Raw genomic sequence first — 15,752 nt, 5'->3', positions numbered from 1 at the left:
CAGATTTTTCTTACAGATTCTTTCCATTTCAGTATCAAGATGCAGTCCCTCCTAGCGTTATCTCTGGGCAGCCAGTAAGATCACTGGGCATCTGTGTTGTGGGCTATAGAAGCTGAAGAAAATCCAAGTAGCTGCCTATTTCTAAGAGAAAACATATTTTCTAAATGTCCAGTATTTTCTGTGGGGTTGTAGGAAAATGCAGACCACCAATGCATGACAGAGGGAAAGAATCTGTTTTTCAGAATTTTAGGTACTGTTATTTATTAATCAGATGATCTTAGACAAAGTAGGTAACCTCTTCATGGGTTCATTTCCTTATGTGTAAATTGGGGAAAATAATGGCAATACCATAAAAGACTTTAATGAGCTTTTAAATACTTATTTCTGGCACCCAGCACACAACAAGTGAGAGCCATCGTGAAGGCACAGGACAGGCAAGAAGCGTTTTGGAATGCTTCTGAGTGCCCTGCAGTGCACCGCTTGGTTGTTTGTTGTTCAGTTACTAAGTTGAGTCCAACTCTTTGCAACCCCACCGACTGCAGCATGCCAGGCTTCCCCATCCTTCACTATCTCCCAGAATTGGCTCAAACTCATGTCCTTTGAGTCGGTGCACTGCTAGGCACTTTATTTTATTTTTATATGACACCAATTTAATGCCATCAATTTGCTTTGTTTTAATAAGAAATAGTTCATGTGATTTTTTTCTTGCAAGCATTCTGTAACTATCTTTGATTTCTCATTGATCCAGGATTTGGGAGAGGGAACTTCAGTTTCCAAGTGGCTGCATTTCTGTATTGTTTTGTGAAACTGTAGTGTATACTTTGGTTGTTAATTGTTGGTTTTATGTAATATGTACTCTGGGATCAGTTGACATGTGAGATCTTAGTTCCCTGACTAGGGATTGAACCTCTGCCACCTGTAGTGGAAGTACAGAGTCTTAAGCATGGGACTGCCAAGAAGTCCCTCTTCAGTTCAGTTCAGTTCAGTCGCTCAGTCGTGTCCGACTCTTTGCGACCCCATGAATCGCAGCACGCCAGGCCTCCCTGTCCATCACCAACTCCCAGAGTTCACTCAGGCACTTTGAATTCATTAGCTATTTCAAAGAAAAAGTCGGTGAAGATAGGAAGTGTCTAAATCACAGCATCCTCTCTCTTGTCCTACTAACCCTGTTACAGACTCTCAACAGGGCTTGTAGTTGCTGGGGAAGCATGTTCTGAATCAAGCAGACTGACAACCTCTGAAAAGTCCCTCCTGTCTCCACTGCTCATCAGTAACTAACAAGCTCCAGGGAGAAGGAAGGGGCATCAGCAAAATACCACCACCATCTGCAAAACAAGTTCTCCTAAAGTGCAAATAGCAAGATAGCAGTTTTTTGAATCTAGTAGACACAGCTCTGATATAGATGACTATGTTCTGGAGAATTATTCTATCCCAGTGCTTTCCTATTCATGAAAGATAGAAATGATAAATTATAACTAGGATGTAAATGCACTTGTGAATTTAAGATTGCTGGTTCCGTAGAGGAAGCCATTTTTGGAAGAGGTTAATTGGTATTCTTAACTAAAAGATTTCTAACTTCAAAATAGCTTTTAAAATGCACACAACTAGAAAATAATACCAGGAATAAGCGTGGTTCTTTTCAGCCGCATGATTCGTATTTGGTCTTTATTTAGATCATTCTACTTGGTGAATTTTTAAAAGGAAATGAGCAGGCTATTTGTTTTCAACTTCCATTATAAAGGTCTAAATTATCATAACATATACGTGTAACTAGCCATACAATTTGTAAAAAATTCTTCTTTCCTGTGAAAATTACTACCTTATACTAGCATGCACAGGTGTTGGCTGGCAGATGCAATCAAAGAAGAAAAAGTATAATGAACCAATATGCAATTATAAAAATAATCAGCAATAAAATATTAAAATAACTGTTTTTTTCCCTTATCAATTTTTTTAAAGCTCCAATGACATTAAGTACCACAGGGGAAAGTTTTTTCTTTCTTTTTTTTAACTGTTGAATTTCAAGTGTCCAGAATAGTTCCTAGAGTAAAAATTAGTCTTTATTTTGTTAATGGAAGATTGGAAACTTTGATGTTGTGTATATAAATTGGCAGTTTTCCACTTCTAAGAAATACTTGAGAATGCCCATGAAAACATATTTTAAAAGCAAAATAAGTTGGAAGCAACATAACATATATCTATCAGGTTGATTATATTAAGGTATAATCATATACTTTAACTTGCTTACTCTTTTAACAATGATATTGAAATAAAGGTATATTCTGATGTGGAACATTTTAATTTACTTTTATAAAAAGCTGATTATAATCAGAATATAAATATTATTGAATTTTTGGAAAAGTAAAGCATATGAATGCATAGAGAAGACCCTGGTTGTTTTGAAGTGATGATACCATGACAGTTTATTCTTTTTACTAAAAATATGCATTTTCTAAATGAACATATACTGGCTTTTTATGTGAATTAAAAAATCAGCCAGCAATAGCGGCAGCAATTAGATTAAATCCTTGTGTTTAAAAGCATTTTGAAAACTCATGCAAAAATAATCAGCGTAAGTAACTTTACTTCTACTTCTATAGAACAATGGACTAAGAGGGAAGGATTATGCATTGGCTCAATAAAGCCCATCACAGGAATAACATTAATAATATTTTGGATTCCAGTAGCAGCTTTATTCCAAAGATTGAATGGCAGCTTCCTATGCAGCATCTCTCTTCTGGTCCTGGGGTGCAATGCAGGGAGTCTACCTCCATCAATGTGGGCTCTGGAGAGGAGCAGAAACATCTGTGTCTCAATGTGGCATGAGAGGCTGGATCTCAGCTCATCATCAGGAAACAAAGACATGTTTAGAAGAGTTTTGCATGTTTCTATTCCCCAAACTTGACATGCAGGGTGTCACTGAAAAGTATAAGGTCTGGTGTTTTTCCTACTGCCATGGACTATAAGACTTAGAAGCACACCTTGTTCTTAGGCTTTATTAAAGCTTGCACTTAATTTAAAAGTCTTCTTAAAAACCATGCAATGGTTTAATTATCTTTATTTTCTTTTCTAACTTCTCAACATGATATAGTCCCTGTATTAGTTGACATAGGCTAAGTGCTATTAACAAATAGAGCCTTGAAATATATAGTGGCTTAAACACTATCGTTTACTTCTTCAGGAAAATGGTCCAGGTGGTTCGAGGCAGGGGTATATGTGGGGGCAGGGAGGTCATTCAGGGTCCCAGGATAGTAGACTTGGCCTTCCTCACGACAGTTTCTGGGAACTCACCGGGTGTTGACATCCAGCCGGGGGAGGAGTAAAGAGCTGCCAGGTTTCCTACGGGCCCTCCCGAGGGATGGGCCTGTCACTGCTGCTCACGTGCCATTGGTTAAAACCCAATCATATGGTCACACACCTGACTGCAAGGGAGACTGAGAAATGTAGTCAAGCTTTGTGCCAGGAAGCGAAAGAATTGAGTTTGATGAATGCCTAGCTAGTCTTTACCACCTTCTCTTACATGCTAAGTGTGGGAAAAAAGAAAAACCGCTAAATTCAGATTTTCCACCTGTGAATTAGCAAAAGTATGAAGTATATGGAGGGCTTCCTTTGTAGCTCAGTCAGTAAAGGATCTGCCTCCAATGCAGGAGGCCCGGTTTCAATCCCCGGGTCAGGAAGATCCCCTGGAGGAGGAAATGCGGGGAGGAAGTGGGTATATGTAGAATCAATAGATAGGGGGAGAAATTCTTGATTTAAAATAATTTTCTATCTTCCTTTCTTTCCTCTTGCATAAGTTCTATCTTCAACATTCACAGAAATGTGGATATTTCTTCAGAGCAAACAAAGTGCATGTAGATGCCAGCAGAGATTTCAGCCAGTTAATAGGAACCCACTGGAACCTTCCAAGAGGGGAAATTATATAGGAGCTCCTCGTCCATTAATCCTGGCAACACCTACTCACTGAGGAGCTCTCATCGTGGTATATAATGGAAACGAAAGTGAAGTGAGGAGTAGTCTTATTCATTACATCTAGTCCAGGGCCAAGCATAGCCTATACGTTTAGAAAGCTCCACAGTAACTCCCATGAGCCTCATGATTGAGCACCACCACCCTCATAAGATAACTAACTGCCAAGTGAGGTAGTAGAGGGTGAGTCAGCTCTAATATGAAGCTGAGACCAATCAGATGGCTAATGATATTTAGGGCAGGATGAAAATCAAGCTCAACAAAGCATTTCTCTATGAAATGTAATATGATTGCAATGAATGTTTTTCAATGATGCATTTTGATCAAACTGGCTATAGATGACCAACCAAAGTGCTCTTTGGGGTCAAGAACAGATGAAAATTGACTTAGAGGCAAGTCACTCTAAAACACATGAAATTTGGCAAAAATGAAAACAAACAATATCACCTAGACATGCATCGTCTAGCTGCTTGGAACAAAAGTGCCTTCTATTTTGCCCTTTCCTCTGTATTATGGGCTTTATGTGTATGCCATCCTTTCCTGGTAAGAGTCAGGTACACTCCTTTCCTTCTATTCACCTCTTTTTATTGAAACTGACAAGCAACAATGAATTGTGTAACCATAATGGAATTCACATATTAACCAGAACATACTATTATAAGTTGGGCGTACTTCAAATATGTAAACACCTTTAAGTCCAAGACAGTACTTAACTTGCAAACATTGCTTTAAAAATGTAAGTTACATTTCCTGTTTTAACAGCTGAGCTTAAATGCTTTCAGTAAATATTGCCTTTTTATATTTTCCTTTCTTAATTGTACTCTTCTGTCAGGTATTTTATACTGAGTAATAAAATTACTGAGTTTGTCAGCTGAACTATGTTTTCAACTGACAAACAAAATACAAGCTCATTTTATTCAGTTTGGTCAGACTCCTAAGTTTTTTCAGTTATAAATTTCATTATCCTCCTTCTAAACTATTTCTTATGTATTTTGCACTGTGATTACAAAACTATGCTCTGATAAATTTTTATAAATGTTCCATTCAAAATTTACTGAGTAAGAAAGAGGTGTGTATGTATTTAGAGACATTCATCAGAGTACAATTTAACACATAGCCTATACTTTTTCAATGGATTTTGCTTTGACTCAGCATGATGGTATGTCATACAACCTATGGATATTTACAAAAGCCTACAAGTTAAATAATTCATATTTGGATAAATTTAGAATTTAAAAGGGGTCTCATATTTATCTGCCCTCCAGACACGAACAAGTATGCCATAGAAACTGATACAAATGCTCTGAGAAGACCTGTGTCATCTTTTCTCAGAGATCAGCCTCCCATTCATAGAAGTAAAGGCTAATGAGTGAAGTAAAAAGTTTGGCCCCTCTTACACATGGAGTGCAGTGACATTCCCAGTCAAAGTTACAGGAAAAGTGAACCGCCTCTTAAACCCCAACTGATTCATGTTTTGTTTCTTCTCCACAGGTGGGCCTCCATTTCCAAGTACAGCTTTCCACTCATCAATGTAAAGCAGTAGTAAATGATGTAAAAGGTCATAATAATCACATAAGGAAATTCAACTGAGAAAAATGAGTACTTCGAGATTTTAAAGAAAGTAGAACACTATTTGAAGGCCTAAATTTCCAATAAGTCTCATGGGCACAGTCAAATTCTGTCTCCTTTAAATTTGGTTCTTTGGAGAAAGATAACTCAGTTTAATGTATTTCCTTAAAGGTCGCCTTGATTGAAATTTAAAATAAAGTTCTGTTTTTTTGTAGTACAACGTATTTGCACTACTATACATGGTAACAGTGACATGTTGGATTCTCACTCTAAAATTTTCCATATTAATTGAAATTGAATTTTCCATATTAATTGAAAGCCTTCAAATAAGGATGGGCACTGTACCATTAGAAACTGCATGTCTAGGTACGTCTCCACTTTTACACAATCCAAGATGCATAAATTGGAGCAAACTGAACATGAGTAACTCAGAATCATCTCCATGTAGCCTTCACCTGCTTGGTTCCTGCCCATTGTCTGTTCCCTCCATTGTTCCCTGCAGTAAGAGAAAAATTAAAGGAAGCACTAAGCTTGGGTGATATGACCCTCATTGCAGGTTCTTTTGAGAAAAATGAAGATTTTTTTTTTCTAGTTCAATTAAACTATTTCAAAGTCATGTTGCTTATAACTGCCAACACCACTCTGCCCAGGCACTTTCTCTTTCAGCAACTCTTCAAGGCTCTCCCAGCCAGGTCAGACGTCAGCCTCTGGGCTTTTCCCAACCTCTGCAATGATTGTGCTGTACTGTAAAGATCACATCTCTCTCAGTTGTCTTCTCCTACTAGATATCTGGCACCTTGGAGGATCCTGCTGTGCATACCTAGAACAGATTCGTAGCTCAACAAAAGCTAGGTGAATGAATAAGCAAGGTGAGAGCCCAAAAGTTAGAGAAAGTGATCTGGGCTTAACTGTGTTAAGTGATCAGCTGGAGTCCACTCAGTGATAACATGTCAGGGAGAACTGAGATTGCAACGTTTCTGACCTGGGGCAGCAGAGTTACTCTAATGTCTTCAAGGAATTAAAAAAGTCACTTCATTCCTGAGAGCCAGTCAGAGGCACTTACTGCTCCCTGCTGTACTTAGGCATTTGTAAAGTGAATTTCTGTATAATATCACTCAAATAATGTTTCTTTTCTTGAACGTTTGACATGGCAAAAAGTGTCCCCTACTGACCCTCCCCCAAAAGTTGAGGGTTTATAAACAATGTTTGTGTTACTTCTTTTCTATTTTTGTAAGAATATGCTTTAACATGTATTGGACTGGTCAAAAGGTTCACTTGGGTTTTTCTATAACATCTTATGGAGCAGCCTATGGTAAAATCCAAGCGAAATTTTTGGTCAATCCAACTTTGTCTTTGAAATAGAATGGTAACTATAAAAAGTTCTGGGTAGGATAAGAAACTGTCTCAGTAATGAAAGGAAAGAGTTTCAGGATCACAAGTATATTTACATTTCACTCTGAGAGAATGAGAAATAGATGTGCAGGGACAATATTCTGTTACCAACCCCTAATCATAAGTGGAACTTTCTGCAAATAAGTGCTATTTCATAGTCGTAATCGTGAATGTTGACACAACCATCTCTGTGCTGTGTGGTGTATGAGTACATAAACCTGTCTGCACATTACCAAATCCTGTAATTCAGAATACAAAATGTCTTTCTGTTTTCCCCTGCTTTTCATCTCTACTACCTCTGCCCGAGTTCTGATGTATACAACTTTTTAAAAATACAGATTTTGGGATTTAAAAAGGTGCTCACCTATTGTAAAAATAAAGGTAATACATACATGTATCCCCTGCTTTCCAAAAGTTCAATTTATGTCACTTCTTTTTATGAAAGACCTCTGTTAGGACAGGCTTTTTTCCTAAAAGCAAAAATTCTCTTTAGGTTTCTTTTGGTGAGCAAAAACAGGTACTAACATAGGTGTTTCAGGAAAACAAAATACTATAAATTGAACTTTCAGAAAATGGGGTGTACTCTTTAGCTTCCTCTATTTCGATTTACCAAAGACTTCATTGGAGAGCTCTACTTGTGGATAGTGGAGGAAACCTGTATGTAAAGAGATATCTTTACACTTGATCAGCCATAATTTAGGCTTCCCAGGTGGTGCATTGGTAAAGAATCTGCCTGCCAATGCAAGGGACGCAAGAGACGAGGGTTCAATCCCTGGGTCAGGAAGATACCCCGGAGAAGGAAAGGGCAACACAATCAAATAATCTTGCCTAGAAGATTCTGTGGACAGAGGAGCCTGGTGGGCTACAGTCCATGGGTCACAAAGAGTCAGATATGACTGAACACACACACACACACATACACAACCATAATTTATTACATAATCTGGCTTTGTGGCCATGTGACCTGGGCATTCACACAGGGTCTGTGTGTATAAGAGTCCTGTACTTCCTCTCTTGCTCTGCTTTTACCTTCTCAAAATTCATAATTACTGACCACAGGGTCCCGCATTTCCGTTTTGCCCCCAGCCTGGCAGTACATATGGCCAATCCTGTCACCATCCCACGCCTTCCCCACTCCCCTGCACCTATGTAATCACTCTTAAGGCTTGTTGCTTCCAGAAATTTTCTGTGTATGTAAGCATGGAGGCATTAGGTTTTACACTGACGGAATTATTCTATACATATTCTTTACTTTCTTTGCCTCCTCAGTGTCGATGATGGAATTTTTCCATTAAGCAGCCTCTGCCTCCCTGGCACCCACACCCATTTTCTCCTCCCGGCAGGCATTCTCCATACTGCTTGCAGGATGGTTTTGCTAATTCTTGTTGTGCTCTTCTGATAAAAATGTACAATACTTCCTTATTGTGTATAGAGTAAATTAGCATCCTGGTAAACAAAGCAGACCAGGATGCTAATTTACTAGGACCATGGTCCTACCATTAGGACCACGGTCAGTGTGCTGGTAAATTTGAGTTTCTAAGCTTGCATGTCTGAAGGACAGTTCTGGACCCAAACAGTCACTAAGAGAAGCCCTGGCTGGTCTGTGTGGGGATCCCCTGATCTGAACACACGCCTTTATTTTCAGTCTTCGTAACACCATCTCTATCTAACAGGTAAGAAGAAGATCTTCCCTTTTTCCTATCATTACTTTGTAGAGTTGCTAATAATTTGCCTTGAACAAAGACAGCATTGTGGTCTTCATGCTTGTGTCCTCCCGGAATTCAGTTGTTGAAACCCTAACCCCATCCCACCCTCAACAGGTGACAGTAGTAGGAGGCGGAGACTTAGGAGGTAATCAGGTCTGTTATTGTTTAGTTGCTAAGTCATGTCCGACTCTCTGCAACCCTTTGGACTGTAGCCTGCCAGGCTCTTCTATCCATGGGACTTTTCCAGGCAAGAATACTGGAGTGGCTTGCCATTTCCTCCTCCAAGGGATCTTCCTGACCCAGGGATCGAACTCATGTCTTCTGGGTGTCCTGCACTGGCAGGCAGATTCTTTACCACTGACCCACTGGGGAAGCCCCCATCAGCTTTAGATGGGGCCATGAGGGTGCAGGCTTCATGATGGGATTTGTGTATAAGAAGAAGAAAACAGTAGAGCTCTCTGTGTCTCTGTGTCTCTGTCCCTGGCTCTCTCTACTTAATATGTTACGGTGTTAGTTGCTCAGCAGTGTCCGAATCTTTTGCAACTCTATGGACTGTAGTTCACCAGGCTCCTCTGTCCATGGAATTCTCCAGGCAAGAATCCTGGAGTGGTTTGCCATTTCCTTCTCCAGGGGATCTTCCTGACCCCTGATTCAGGGATGGAATCTGAGTCTCCTACATTGCAAACTGATTCTTTATCATCTGAGCCAAGGTAGCCAACAAAAGTCAGGAGGCCCTGATCCTGAACTTCTCAGCCTCCAGAACAGTGAGAAATAAAAATCTATTTAAGACACTCAGGCTAGGGTATTTTAAGACTGACAGGTAAGAAGGTGTTTCACTTTTTACAAAGTTGATTAATCTGCAGCATGGGAATAGATCATAAAGATTCACACCTTTTTTTTTTTTAAACAGATGAAGAAAATAAGCCTGAGAAACAGTGTCCTGTTCAAAGCCATAGCCTTTAGTGATGAGTCTTAACATCTACTTTCAGGTTAATATATGGCGACATCTTGGAATCTTCTTGAAAACTCTAAATTCTGAGGTCAGAATGATATTCTGAAAAGGTATGAAGAAGCTTGACTTCTGGGCACCCCTGATGGCTCAGACAGTAAAGAATCTGCCTGCAATGCAAGAGACCCAGGTTCAATCCCTGGGTTGGGAAGATCTCCTGGAGAAGAAAATGGCAACCCACTTCAGTATTCTTGCCTGGAAAAGTCCATGGACAGAGGAATTTGGTAGGCTACGGTCCATGGAGTCACAGAGTCAGACACGACTGAACGACTAACACTTTCACTTGGAATCTTCATGAACACTAGAAATTCTGAAGTCAGAATGATATTTTGAAAGGGTGTGGAGAAGTCTGACTTCTTAAATCAACAAGTACTTTCATTGCTTCCAGTCCTCCATTTCTAGGATATGGAGTTTGGATTGTCCAGATTGGTGGTGAAAACTGCCTAAACTGTGGCAGCTCACATACGTGTATGATCATAGATGAATTAATCTCTCCGAACTTCAATATTCTTAAGTAGAAAGCTGCTGCATGGATTTGTGATTAGGAATAAATAAGATTTTAATGTATTCATTTACTTAGCATATCTTTATTAAGTGATCATTATGTATCAAATTCTTGTCTGGAGAATCCCATGGACACAAGAGCCTGGTGGGCTACAGTCCACGCAGTTGCAAAGTCAGACACAACTGAGTGACTAACACTTTCTTTTTCTTTATGATTCATAGAACATCTTTAAAAAGTTGGTTTTCTAAATCACTCTTGCCTGTGTGTGAGAGCTTACACAGAGTTTGTAAGGAAATGTCCATCTAATTAAAAACTACTTTAAAATCTGGAGAAGGATGACTTACTTCACATTACCCAAGCATCTCAGTCTATTCGCCCAGTTTGCACATCCGAGAACTCTGCTGGAATCTACCTAGTCAGAGCACGCCTAGCAAGGAGACACCACATGTCCAAGAAAACCAGCTTAGAAGCCGCACTAAAGGAAAAGCAGTCTAGCGAGGTCCATGCGAGACCTGCCCGGGAACGTGAGAGAAGATCAGGAAGGTTAGCGTGTAAAAACAGTGTCATGCACGGGGTAAGCTGGAGCAGAAGTCTTATGTGCAGAAACATTCCACTGCCTGTGTGAGCCACAGATGGCCATTTCAACTGCAGTGCTTGTGAGAGCTGCAGTTGACAAGGCCAGCTGCTCGGAACCACCAACTGTCAGTTGATGTGGCCAGCTCTTACCCATGTGTGCTGAGAAAACCAGCATGGAATTGGGTCAGCACAGGACACGATTTTAATAGCCTCAATCTGTCAAGTAGACTTTTTGGAAACAATGAAACAATTGAGCATTTTGAGCAAAAATTATTAAAAGGCTCTTCTATGATAACGCATCTATTCAAAAAGTCAAACTCCATCCAGTTAGTCCTCCTCTGCAGAGTGAAGGAGCAGGCATGGGTCTAGGAGTTACAATTGTGTGGTTTTCAGTTCTGCAGGTGGCGTAAATGAAAAGTCTCCCCTGAAGAATCCAGAACCTACCTTCCTTCCTCCCAGGCACTGCTGGAGTTGAGGCTTCGTCACGACACCGTATTGGCAGTGGTGAGGCTGCCACGTGATTTCTCTCCAGTCACAGGTCCTATTGTCTGAACAACTAAGGCAAGGCACGATCCACTGGCCTGAAACAGATAGCAAAACTTCTTTGTCTCAGTTTCTATGGGTGAAGTTACACTTTGCAAGAAAGTCTAGAATTCAGTGATGGATGGCACACCATTACAGAGATCACAGCGAGGAGACCACACTCATATAAACCCAGGGGAACAGTGCATGGCTTCCTGCCAACCAAACAGAATCACATCAGGTAGTCATGTTCTGATATAACACAGTTCATGCTGAAGTCAAGTACAAATTCTGTTCTGTGAAAACACATGCTTATAAAAAAATTAAAGTGTTTGGGTACTACTCAATTATTATTTATTTTCAAACAGTACGTGAGGTCTTTCATAAGACTGAAGTCTATAGGGAGTCACTGATACTAACATAGTTGGCCACACATATTTCCTAGCCTAACACATGCTCAGTTACCAATCCAACAATAGTCATATTCTCTGCTGTCAAGAGCTTCACTGTATAATAAGACAGTTATTTTAATATTCTGATAATTTACTGTTTTGAAGAATAGTCTTACTTTGATATATGGCCTTTTTGCTGTGAATCACTTCTTTCTAGCTCTGTGGCCTTAATTTTTTCATCTGTTAGAAGAGGAGTGTACTATTCTTCTCACATGATTGGTATGAGGATTTAATGGGATTATATAGTTAAAGGACCCAGAACAATTACGTATTCTACTCACCTTTGTTACTAGCTAATTTCAGGCACAGAGTAAGGCACAAGCTTTGGTCAACGTTTATAAGATAAATGAATACCTTTAAAAAGCTGCATGTAAGATCTTTCTTATTTTATGGATAAAGTAAAATGTATTCAAATGTTGCAGCTTTTAGGATGAGTGGACACATTGATAATTTATTAGAAAAATATCAAGACATAATTTGGATTTTTAAAAAATAATTTTCTTTGTTTTTGGCTGTTTGGGGGCTTCCTTGTTTTGCTGGCTTTTCTCTAGTCGTGGTGCCTGGGTTTCTCATTGCGGTAGCTTCTCTTGTGGAGTGAGGGCTTTAGGACGAAAGGCTTCAGTCGTTTCAGCTCTTGGGCTCTAGCGCAGAGACTCAATAGTTGCGGCGCTTGGGCTTAGTTGCTTCGCAGCGTGTAGGATCTTCCCAGACCAGGGATCGAACCTGTGTCTCCTGCATTGCAGGAGCCACTGAACCACCAGGGAAGCACCTGGATTTCAGTTTTTGTTTTCTCCCATTCACCTTTTCAGAAATGGGAGACTGAATCAGCATGTTAAATACAGAGCAGTTATTTGTATTTCCTGTGGAGAATACCTTGACGTCTCCAGCAAACATCCGGGGTACCCCAAAGATTTCGCTGATGTTACTGCTTCACGTTTCTCTTCAAAACATGGAGGAGCTAAATATTCCCGGCTACTTTCTGAGTTACAAATGAAAGTTTTAAACAAGTTTATCCCTTCTGGCTTTGATTTGTGGTTCTGCTAACAAAAGTATCTGGTGTGACGTTAATTTTGCGTGCATACTAGTTACTTCAGTTGTGTCCAACTCTTTGCAACCCGCCAGGCTCCTCTGTCCATGGGATTTGCTCAGCAAGAATACTGGAATGAATCGCCATGCCCTCCTCCAGGGAATTTTCCTGATCCAGGGACTGAACCCACATCTCCAGCACTGCAGGCGGATTCTTTACTGTTGAGCCACCGGGGAAGCCTGTGACATTAATTTTAGAGTGAAGAATTTCTACTTTCAGGGGATGGTAAAATACACTTTGCATTTCATGACTCAGGAATGTCAGAATTGTGTATGTGAGTTTTTGTGTGGGTGAAAATAGTTACAAATAATAAAATACAGAAACAGATCTAGTTTATGGCTCTTACTGGTGGATCCCAGAAAGGGAAAAAGTATGTGTCTATTAAGAGAGAAAAACTGGGAGAGACAGAAGAAAATAGAAGGGAAAGGAGATGAGAACAGCATACCTTCCAAGGAAGAGAAAACATACAGCAGAACTGCTCTGGGGCAAACTGTGTCAACAGGAGCAGGAAGTTGAAATACAGGACAGTCCAAAAGCAATGTGGACTTATTTATTCCTCTCATCATAAATTTTTTTCTTTGCTTTGATTTTTAAACTTAATGAGAATTCCAGAAAACTGCCTTATTCAAGGTCCACCCATTAAGTAATATCTCCAAAATTTCAGGTCTGGTGAATGACCTTCCATTTCTCTATATACATATTACTCTCTATCTAGGAGGATCTTAATTCAATACATTATTGATGTATCTACTCTCTTAGGTATTAGGCATTCTCGTTGGTAAAATAAGATAATGAAATAGTTATCTAAAAAGAAATAGTTATTAAATATTACTAAAAAAGAAATAGTCAACATTTTTATAGCACCTCTCAGATGTTGGATATCCTGAGCACTTAAATACGTTAATTTATTTAATCTCAGGACCACCCTATTATTATCCCCATTGCAGTATTAACTGGGGCTCAGAAAGGTTAAGTAACTTGTCCAAGATCTTTCAGCTAGGAGGTGGCTGTATATTAATTTAAAATATACAGGATTGGAGCTGAAGACTGTCCCAGAGTCCATGCTCTTAACTATAATGGGAAACTTCAAGTCATAATCAGGTAAAGGGTTAAATTACATGTATAAAATTGCTATTTATACATGTCAAAAGCTTAAGAATAGGTAATTTATAATTGAGTAAAACGAGTGGAACTCAAAGATCTTGGGCTTTGGAGAGAGACACACCTGAGCTCTGCCTCCATGGAGCTCTGTAGACCTCAGTGCAGTACATAAAGTCATCTGAGGGACTTCTCTGTGTGGCTAAGTGGTAAAGAATCAGCCTGCCAATTCAGGCAACACAGGTTCAATCCCTGGTCTGGGAAGATCCCACTTGACATGGCACAACTAAGCCCGCATGCCACAACTACTGAGCCTATGCTTGGAGCCCACGAGCTGCAACCACCAGAAGCCTGGCAGCCCTAGAGCCTGTGCTCTGCAAGAGAAGCCACCGCAATGGGAGGCCAACATATCAAGAAGTAGAGAGTAGTCCCCGCTGGCCGCAGCTAGCGAAGAGCCCACGCAGCAAAGAAGACCCAACACAGCCAAAAATAAATAAACAAAAATTTTTTAAAAGTCAGCTGGAAAAGTTTAAAAAATCCTCACACCCAGGCTGTGCCCTAGACGGATTACATCAGAACCACTGGATGTGGAACTCAGGCATCAATGTATTTTTAAAAGCTTTTCAGGTGATTCCAATATGCAGTCAAGGTTGAGGACCATTGTTTATCTTAGAAAAATTACTTAATCTTTTCATGATTACACTTACTTCTCTATACGAAAAATATGTGTAGCATCTGCCGCAGCGCCTTTATACTAGATGTTGATGAATATATTTCTTTCCCTCACCCCACTTTACCCTAAGCAAACCATGGCAGTTCAGAATAAAGACAGCATGGGAGTCAGAGTTGTCTGGCAGGTTCCATGGGAGGAGATAAGATGTGAGGAGGTATTTGTGAATAGATAAGATTCAGAGGGGTATAATGGGTGATTTTAAGTGAAGAGACAGACCTGACTGTAGTGAGACTGAGAAAGTGACTGTTGTCCATGACAGATTGTATATACTGAGGAGAAAAAGAAGGTCTGCTTAGTGAAAGGTGTTTCCAAAGTTTGGAGATGTAGAGAATAGTATTAATACTAAAAGCTACAACACCGAACATTTGGGAGCGGTATTGGGTTGTGAGTGGCAAAATGAAAACTGTTCTCAAAAGTGTTTGTTTCTCCATCCAATTCTCTTTTATAATTCTTCTGTGGTTTTCATTCAGAATATTCTAATTCTGATTTCGCCCTACATACAGAGTTTGTAATCAATAATCCACTTCCTTCACATATTTGTTTGGCTCCTAATACAATCTGATTTAGACATGGCCTTCAGTTTATCTTTCATCAAAGAATTCCTCAAGAAAATCTCCTTCTGAAAAAGCCTTTTTTTTTTTTTTTAATAGAGATTTTGTGTGTTGTGCAGTTGGAAGGGGCCTCGGATCATCTCTTTTCCATCCTTTGCTTTTAAAGTGAGGATAACTGAGACCCAAGATGCTAAATAATGGAAGTAGGATCATGTCAATGACAGGGCTGGACCAGAATTGAAGTCTCAGAGTCTCTAAAGTGCTGATGCATTCACCATGTTAGGTTAGAGCAGCACAAAACCATCAGTTGAAAGTACAATATGGCCCAGCAATCTCTCTGGTAGCACTGACAGAAAAGCCACAAACAGGTTGTCATAATACATGTATTTTTATTTTTAAAAGCTGAATTGTCTCAGTGGGTTCAGGTATTCAGAGACTGTTTTAAATAATTTCTTTTTTTTTTTCATAAGATGGTGGCACATTGGGGACACACATGTGTTTCTGCCAATGATATATTATTTAATAATACTTTGAAAGGCTCAGTTTTCCTCAGAACCTTGAGTTTCTAACAACATGTGTATCCTCT

At 39.7% G+C, this 15,752-nt stretch overlaps 1 protein-coding gene across 2 annotated transcripts in view; it reads right to left on the bottom strand.

The window, feature by feature from the left end:
• The window catches only part of CPED1 (cadherin like and PC-esterase domain containing 1), a 326,436-nt gene that overhangs the window by 31,334 nt on the left and 279,350 nt on the right, over positions 1-15,752 (bottom strand). For both annotated transcript variants that reach the window (XM_040259514.1, XM_040259515.1), the window contains one exon: positions 11,168-11,304. In XM_040259514.1, coding sequence (XP_040115448.1) covers positions 11,168-11,304 — 137 coding nt within the window. The remainder of the gene's footprint in view (positions 1-11,167; positions 11,305-15,752) is intronic.

The sequence above is a fragment of the Oryx dammah genome, unplaced genomic scaffold, assembly GCF_014754425.2.
Source record: "Oryx dammah isolate SB20612 unplaced genomic scaffold, SCBI_Odam_1.1 HiC_scaffold_18, whole genome shotgun sequence".
Classification (NCBI taxonomy): domain Eukaryota; kingdom Metazoa; phylum Chordata; class Mammalia; order Artiodactyla; family Bovidae; genus Oryx; species Oryx dammah.
The sequence above is the reverse complement of the archived record's forward strand: the minus strand, read 5'-3'. Positions and strand labels throughout refer to the sequence as shown.